Below are 9,159 nucleotides of genomic sequence, written 5' to 3'. Positions count from 1 at the left end.
AAGACCGAAATCTTGCATTAGAAAATGTAAACAAGCACTAGCAAGCTCACCAGTTCAGAAGGGACAGATGTCTGGTCCGGCCATATCAGCTGGTAAAAAATATGTTCATAAACATTATCTGTCCAAATCTGTTTTATTAACTGAGAGGACGTCTTTAGAAGTCTCTCTTACAAAATCTACTGTCAAATTGCATTCATGGAAGAAGTCAAAACCCGCCGCTCAACTAGTATAGTGGTTAGCGGCGCTGCTCGCCGTCCCGAAGGGCGTGTGTTCCAATCTCGGAGAAGGCATTGGTATTTGTAAATGTATAGTGTCCATGTGACATGGAAGCATCCGAAATATGCAGCGAGCTGAAAGCCCTCTGGAGAAGTAGGTGATAGGGAAGAAAAGTGGGGCACATTCGGACTTGTTTCCCTGAGGTGCTCTCCCCCAAAATTTTTTTTTGGGGGACTGAGCTAAATTCCACTGTCACCTGGTCAACGACAGGTGCTCCTTGCCTGAAAGTTTTAATAATTGCATCTGGACACTATACCAAAAACTGTTTTTGTGAGTGTCATCACATTAAAATTAGGTTTATCAGATGCGGTAATTAATGTTTTAATGATGGTGTACAAAGCCAGGGGTATAAATAATGGAATTATTGGGAATACAATCAAGGTTTTGTAAAAACAGATTGGGATAGAATTCATGAGACCCATCTCGCTTACCAAAAGCTTTCTAAAATGGCCAGAAAGAAACGTAAAGTAATAAAACAAAAATAATTAGATGCAGCAATGCCAGTTCAAGATGATTATGGTGCAAGGAAAGGTTAAAATGATTTTTTTTATATATTATTAGTGTTTAAAATGTTTTTCTTATTTCTTTAATATATATATGTATGTATACCGAAAGTTTATATATATTAAAATATATATATATATATATTTTTAATATATATAAAATCTCGGTACACTTTTCTTGAAAACTATTCAGCTTAGAAAGTTTTAAGTTTTCCACAGTTGTTTATATTAACTATTTTTTGAAACTATGCAGGATATAAAATTTATGATCATTAGTTTTGGATACATTAAAAATTTAATACCATTTTTCTATGATTTTCAAAACATTTTACTAATTTATTTTTAATATGATACTGCTTATTATACTTAAATGATATGTTTTTAACCAACATGCAAAATATGAAGGAGTTTGGTGCAGTAGTTTTTAAGAAAAGTGTACCAAACTAGCACACTGTCACAAATGATTCATCAAAGGTAAGACAAAATAAAACAACTGGTTTCTAAAAATATTACACTTTAAATTTACATTTTATGTGCTTTATATAATCTGCAAGCTGTCTGTTTTAAATGAAAAAAGAATTTAGAGTATACGTTTATTTTGAGAAAAGTTATACCGTAATGACCCGAAATAGTTGCATTTTGCCAATCGATATGTCACATGTCACCTCAAGTGCAGGAATAATAGTAAATCTTCCAAAACAATAAATCAGGATTATTGATTTAGTGTTTTTAAAGATTTGCAAGAAGGAACTGTTTGAAATAAAACAAAACCTGAGTGGGGGGAAATTAATTTATAATTTTTAAATGGCCTGCACATTTGTTTTTGTGCTATCCCAGTGCTGCCCACTATTTGCTTTAAAAATGGCATGGTCATTATAATATAAATCTCAGAAACCGAATTATTTACTAATTTGATCGCTACTCTTACAATTAATGCATGATGGACCGATTGTAACTGATTAAATTGTTGCACACATGAAAATAATTTCTAAAACTAAACTGTGTATGTGATTATGGCAAAGCGTCGAGGGCTATCTGTCTAAGGGGAGGACTTTCTAAGGGAAACTGGCTCTTATACACGTTACACATGGGGAAAACCATGAAAACACCCATGCAGCCAGCCCCGTTCGCGGGATTCGAACCTCAGACCGAACTACCAGTGTTCAGCGACTTTACCGCTCGGCCGCTGGTGGGCCTAAAACTAAACTGCGAATTGATAAAGAAGCATGTCGTTCATTCCATGATTTCTATTTCAAAATGCAATTTTATTTCGAAAATAAAACTACTTTTTGTTGCAAGCGACAAAGAGCCACATTTTAGCTTGTGAGCCACAGTTAAGAGGCCTGAGAGTTCCATGCAGCTCACTTTTTGGTCATGCCTGCCTTGTCATATACCCCATCATAGTCATGTATTTCCAATTACGGAAGTGTTTTAGTGATGAGGATATTTGCATTTTTTCGATGGCAAATTTTAAAAAAAAATTCATTTTCACCAAATAACGAAATCTGTGATGCAGTTTCCCGGTTCCTTTCCTTTTATTGGGGAAAGTTTTATACTGGTTATGAAGATTATAGTTGTAAGAAGTTAGGCTCTCATATGACAAAAATTAGCCAGGATATTTAATTTCAAATTTTGAAAATTTGATGTCATTTGCAACTTGCTTTTCAGGGATTGATTTATAATTTGAAGAAATAAAAAAGTGCAGCATAAAATGTAAAATTTAATAGGCTGTGCTAGGAGTCATGTGGTGTCCATATCATAATTTTTATATTAATTTTATTATGTTATATTAATTATATATTTTTATTTTATTGAATTTATTTCAGTTTTTATGTATGTACTTTGTGTTTAGACATACCTTTTTTGATTTGATAGTTCTCTTCATTATTTAATTAGTTTCACAACTTACTGCGAGATTTTAATAATTTAGTGTCTTAACTTATTTGAAGACAAAGCTACGCCAGAAAAATTTAAAATACAGGAGCACGCGCATTTAGCATTTAATAAATAGATATCTCATAATTGTACTCTTTTGCTATTCAGAAAAATCGAGAAAATACCAGAATGTTCTCGTGCATGAATAAAAAGCTTATAAAAGCCAGATCAAAACATCTCATTCGGTTGTTTACTTAGTGCTGTTATTGATTGTAGCGAATTCGCGGTGAGATCGGATTAGCTTTCTCTGTGTTTTGAATTTGAGTTCTATTCAGATCTAAGGGGTTAAAAATATAACTACTGTGAGATATTGCGATATTGTACAAATATCTCTGAGGAAATTTCAGCATTTTGTTTTATTTCTTGGGATAAGAATAAATTTTATTAACTTTTTATCGACTTGTGCATTCAATCCGTTACGAACCCGCACGCACGCAACATTATATAGATACAGTAGATTCCCGTACAACGCGAGGGATATATTTCACGTAGTAGGAAATTAACGGTATACGGCCCGTATGTTATCAGACCAGTCTTTTTCACGCGACGTGACGTAGGTCTCTAGTTGTGTGCCGCGTTATTAGTATCTTGGATGAACTGCTGGGCAAAATATTGAAGAGTGTTTTGTTGATATGAATGAGACGGATATCACCGAATTAATTAATTACAATAGTGATGAAATCGAATTAATAGAGAATTAGCGTCAGTCCAGGCTTTTTAAAGCGCCAAAGCAGCCTTTGAGGTTAGACGATATAAATAAAGGGTTACAAATAGTCGAAACATATTTTATGAAAATTGATCCGTCGGTAGAGCGGTTTACGGAATTTAAAGGGAAGTTAAATGATTGTGTTTACCCATATTTTTCAATCTAAAAATGTTATGGAGAAAGATGTGTTTTTAAATAAAGATAACAATCGAGAGGAAACTTAGACTGATCAAGCGATGAATCTGTGCGAGCGTTATTAAGAAGACGGTGTCGTTTTTCGACAGTGTTAAATAATGAATTGGATATTTTTATTAAAAGTTGAATAATAAAATTATTTTCATCTTATATCTTTAAATGTGTATGTACTGTAGTATAACGACCCCCCGTATTTTTTTATAAACGTTTTTAAAACCATCGGCTTCACTTTTCGTATAGTATCAACAACTGTTGTTTTCCAAAACGAAAAATCTGATGTGTACACCAACTTCCTTGTACGGAATATTAAATTATACGCATTTCTTCGTACGTTTGATTTAAGCGTAATTCCGAAATTTCATTAGAGATATATTTCTAATTCAGTTTTCACTTCGCGGCAAGGCAAAAATTGAAAAATGTAGAAAAACATGAAACATTTACGCAAAAACAAGCAACTCGGCCTGCGAGCAAGAAGGCAGATTTTTCAGTGCACAAAACTGAAAATTTACATTTGGTTTCACTCTGCAGAAAGACACTGAAGGCGTAGAAACGGACTTAATTTTTTTGGGGGGACGGACTAATAAACGGACTTAATTTGTTAATTATTTGAGTCAATATATGGTATAGTTTAATAAGTTAAACGATAATTCCAGAATAGATTAAGCATAATTTAGTTCTCAATAACTAATGTTATGAAGCTTAGTTTCTCTAGATTGGCAACAAATCCACTATTCTGCAAAGTTTCAAATATAAACAAATATAGGTGCTGTGTTAAAAAAAAAGGCCTAGCCGCCCTTAAACAACTTTAAAATTGTTGATCATGCAGTTTAACTACAGGAATAAAAACCTTAACCGGAAAATAAGAACAACTAATTTAATCATTTTTAAAGCAAAAAAGGCACAATATATAAACGTGTAAGAATAAAGAAACTGAGCTCACTGAACCGAGTAACAGAGTGGATATTATATATACATATAATTTCTGTACTCATAATGCGACCAATTGCAACCAAAACGGGGGAGGTGTGCATACATCTACATGTTATAGCAGTTCCACATACAAAATTTCAGCGTTCTGAGCTATTCGTTTTTGAGTTATGCGAGATACATGTATGCATACATACGCCAGAAATCTCTTCTGAATCCATTTTAAATCAATTTTATAATTCGTTTGGGGAAAAGGAGTCCTGTATTCTGTCATTGCATACAGATGTAACGCAAAAACGTCCTTAAATTGCATTCGATAGCGGCCAAAATGGATATTTTCGCTGAAATATAGTACCCGGAATTTTTCGTGATTACAATATTCTTTTATTTCGTACAAGGAAGTAAAAATTAGAAACTATTTAAAATTGTTAAATTTATGTTACCGAGTGAGTGTTTGCCGTGTGAGTACTAGTCGCAATTTTTTCGTCGCGTTGTAGGAATTCTCGTTTTATGGGAGACCACTGTGTATTGGTTTTATTAATATTTAGTTTTGTTTACACTTATAAGCTTACTTTTTAATTAATTTTCAGTGCATTACAAAATTAAGGCTCATCGATGTAATGTATTTTTTATCAGTTTAACAATTTTCAAAACGCTTCCTTTATGATGTGTTTCAAAGGCAAAAATAAAAAGAAAGCGTGTTTTGACAGCATGTACAAATTTTGCCGACAAGTGCATTGTACCTCAGACTTTATTCTGTCATTGCAAAGCGGTCCAGACGCAGACGCATAATCTATTTTTGGTACCTGCTTGCTAAGTAAAGTAGCATTAATGAAGTCCTTTGACTGGCGTACTTTTGCCAAGACGCTGCCATTTAGCTGCGTCTGGCAAAAAGAAGTCCTCCCTTCCTACTGTATTTTGTTTTGATGGGATGGTTGCAATTGGTCTGGAATCTAAAGCAAAACACGGATCCTTGCCAGGAATTCAGCAGCCACTCTGTTTTAGCAAACCCCTCTTACAACATGTGACTAGTCGCGTCCAATGAAATCTGTGCTGTATGTTTTAATTTTAAACCCGTAGCCTAAAATTTCAACAGTTTTTCGGTAACCTCGCCGATGTCCAATTTTCTTCAACCCCTTTCGTTACCGAGTTACCTTATATTTTGAGATAATTCAGTTACTAGTCTCTGTGTGGCGAACAACATGCAAATGATGCCCAACATTTTAGGCCATTTTAGGTAAGTTTGATTCAGATTTTATTAACTTTGAAAATTGAACGAGATTTTTTTCGGGCGGTGTATAGCTTTAAAATTATCAAATTTTAAATTCAAATCGTCTTTTCATATTATTTGTTCTATGTGTATCTTGGCATTTTAAATCAAAATCGATCTTTCGTATAATTTTGTATGTTGGCTATTTCTTTTACAAGGCTTTTCTTACCGCAGCTCACAATCCGTTGATCATTCTGTTTACAAAATGAGAATCTGGTTAAAATTAAATTTAAATTTTTTTTTTTTTATCGAAATACAGCGGTCGCTCGTTTTCATGAAGGTTCGATTTACGAATTGGCATTTTTACCAATCACTGCTTTGGTCTCAAAACGTTGGGCTTGATGGCATTCTTGCGTACGAACTTCTGATTTAGTGAGCCCTGTTTTTTAGTTTCGTAAAATCGAAAGTCGACCGTAAAACCACTGCTTATGAGAATATGTGCATTTGCGCGTACATTCATGCCAGTACGTTTATAAGAAGTGATGGAAAGAAAATGAATTCGAGAAAAAATTAAGAGAAAAGAATTTATTGATACATTCCCGCATTTTGCGCTAACGTTTACCCGAAATCTAAGCTATCTTCACTTTTATATGTTCTGTTTTTATACGTCCTGAAGGATGGAACACTTCGTGTTTCGATTGTTAGTGTTGTTTCTTTATTTCAGAATTTCGTATTCAAATGTTTGACTGGGTGTAAGCATTTTGCAGCATTGGTAGATATGTTTCCTGTGTTTGGGATTAATTTCTTATTTTGCATTGAAAATATCTATCAGTTCTACGTCAAAAATATCCACATATTGTATAGTAAGCAAAAGTAACTGTGATATTTTATACCCGAGAAAATAATGCTGGTATCTTGTTTATAAACGGATAACGGAATAGAATAAATAATGGAGCCCGATATTTTTAGGGCCGGTGCTGACGCATGCAAATTTGTTACCAATGTTTAAAAAGAAATTAGCATTTGAAGAAATCGCATGAAAATTTAACCTCGATATGTAAAAAAATGCCTTTTATTACACACCAGTATTTTTCATAAATTCGAGATCCTAACGTCAAAACAATTGTTCTCCCTAATTAAACAAACTGACAAATTGTTTCAAATTGTTCGCGTTTCGGGCGCTTTACTAAGGAATTTTCATCGCAAGGCCCATTGTGGATAAAATTGTTAGAACAGAAAAGTACCATTTTATGCAGTAGAATGCGTGTATAAAACACGCAAGTATCCCTAATTAAAACTTGCTCTGTGTAAAAGAAAAATTACAAAATATAAACAAGGCAAAGAAGATAAAACTTAGAATACCAAATAAATAATTTACACATTTTAAATAATTCAGTAACATGAATCTGAAATAATTGTAGAATAACTGTTAAGTGATGAAAGTCTGTTATTTGGACCTTTTGGAGTTTCTTTCGAAATTGCGTCACCACACAACGCGAAGACCTTCCGGTTTTTCATAGTTCAAGGTAGCAGTTATGCCGTAAGAAATGGTACATTAAAATATTTCTATTTTTTATTGTAGTTTTAATGACGTTATGGGTATGTGATGGGGTATGGGTTGCCCTAATTTCAAATTCAATATTTCGTCGTATTTCCGGAAGTGCATTAATGTTTGCATTTTAATAAAAAGTCAAAGAAAAAAAAGTTGTAACAAGTAAAAGTAAAACTTTTTGTACTGCGGAGAAAGTTTTATCACAAAATGCGTAGCGAAAGTGTTGGCGCTGTTATACATGGGGTTAAGACGTAGAGAATGTCCGTATATTTGTTAGAGCATGTTTTCGAAGGTGAATCGATACGTGGCATGAATTGTCTTGGCGATGTTTATCGAAACGTCGCCGGAAAGTTCTTATTTGGAAAGTATTGAGAGGCAAAAAATAACTTTGGCTTTCCGAAAATCATACTATGCTGATTTTTACTCATTATAGCTTTAAAAAAAAATGGTTAAAGAAGTTCCCAAAATTATATTTCTACTGTTTATATTGTATTGCTACTGAACAAGGATTTATTATGCTCTAGCGGCAGTGGTTATTTTGTCAGTAGCAGATTTTAGAATTCATTAATTTGTCCTATGGTTATCAGTGACCTGTTTCTATTTTGTTTCCATTTTTGAGTCCGTTCTTATGTATATGCTTCTAATTAATTAAGATATGATTGTTTTTATACTGTGCCGACATTCACTTTTACTGGCAAGGTAGCATGATCATTTCAAAAGGAAAAACTTAATAAGTGAAATGGAATAATTTATTACGATATAATTTATAGTTACATATGAAATAACTGAAACATGGCATATTATTTTAATTTTTTTAAGCCAAATTCATTTACTAATTTTTTCATTGCGGAAACAGGAGAACCAGATTTCAAGTTTTTTGAGCGATTGCAAAATGCTGAAAATAAACTCTTAATAATAATTCAAAATATAGTTGTAAAGTAATAAGTTTGTTATATTACCATCTTTTGTGGTGTCATCTTGCATTCATTACAAGTTAATAAGGGGAGAAAAACCATTTGCACAGTTTAAAAAAATAAAATCCTACAAATCAAAAACTCATATATGAACAAATACAAATTTATAGGTATTAGACCAAAATTTGATATTAAATCATAAAAGAGCATTAAGTAGAGTTTCAGTGCAGGAAAAGCATTTTCTTGCATAAAAGAAAGCTGCAACTATTATAAATAATTAAGAGCAAGATTTTAATGCTGAATTAATGAACTTCATAGTTAATAAAATATAATTATAAATCATGAAATCTTTTTTTTTGGGGGGGTGCGTGTATTATTTTGATTTCAAGGCATTTGTACTGAAAGAAATTTTCTTTTCTTTTTAGATCCAGCTGTCAGAATAGAACTCGTAGTGCAACTTCCAAATATAGCTGCATATTGCAAAGAAGCCGCTTTAAATTTCTCGATTCAACAGTATTTGGTTCCAATGCTAATAAGTTATTTAGGCGATGAAAACAGTACAGTATGTATAATTCAGTTTTTCTCTTCTTAAAATGCCAACAAATAATGTTTGCATTTTTGTAAGTTTATGTAAGGCTGTTTTTTATTACTATCAGTTTTGCATAATGAGTAGCGTAATTTTTTATTTGGGAACTGTAACATGTTTGGGAAAGAATCAAATGTTTTGTGAGTTAATATTTTTTTTATTCTCTTTAATGTGTGATCATTGTAAAAGCTAGCTGTTTTGGCTACTTGTAATGAAGACATTGTTTTCCATGTCCTTTTTATTTATTAAACTTAATTAATTATGTAGTAGGTGTTTGTTTAATTATGCATGTGGTATGTAAAGTAAGTATTCTATTTCCACTTGTAAACTACTATGTTTTGAAAAATTTGTTCAG

At 32.6% G+C, this 9,159-nt stretch overlaps 1 protein-coding gene across 8 annotated transcripts in view; it reads left to right on the top strand.

Moving 5' to 3' along the window:
* LOC118200813 (serine/threonine-protein phosphatase 4 regulatory subunit 1-like) overlaps positions 1–9,159 on the top strand; it is a 236,199-nt gene that overhangs the window by 191,891 nt on the left and 35,149 nt on the right. For 7 of the 8 annotated variants that reach the window (XM_035372780.2, XM_035372777.2, XM_035372778.2 and 4 more), the window contains one exon: positions 8,644–8,780. In XM_035372780.2, the coding sequence (XP_035228671.1) occupies positions 8,644–8,780 (137 nt within the window). Of the gene's footprint in view, positions 1–5,585; positions 5,780–8,643; positions 8,781–9,159 lie in introns of those variants that run through there. The other variant, XM_035372783.2, reaches the window with a different exon arrangement.

The sequence above is a fragment of the Stegodyphus dumicola genome, chromosome 12 (assembly GCF_044657685.1).
Source record: "Stegodyphus dumicola isolate Sdum_Otavi_A_Nest chromosome 12, ASM4465768v1".
NCBI lineage: Eukaryota > Metazoa > Arthropoda > Arachnida > Araneae > Eresidae > Stegodyphus > Stegodyphus dumicola.
The sequence above is the reverse complement of the archived record's forward strand: the minus strand, read 5'-3'. Positions and strand labels throughout refer to the sequence as shown.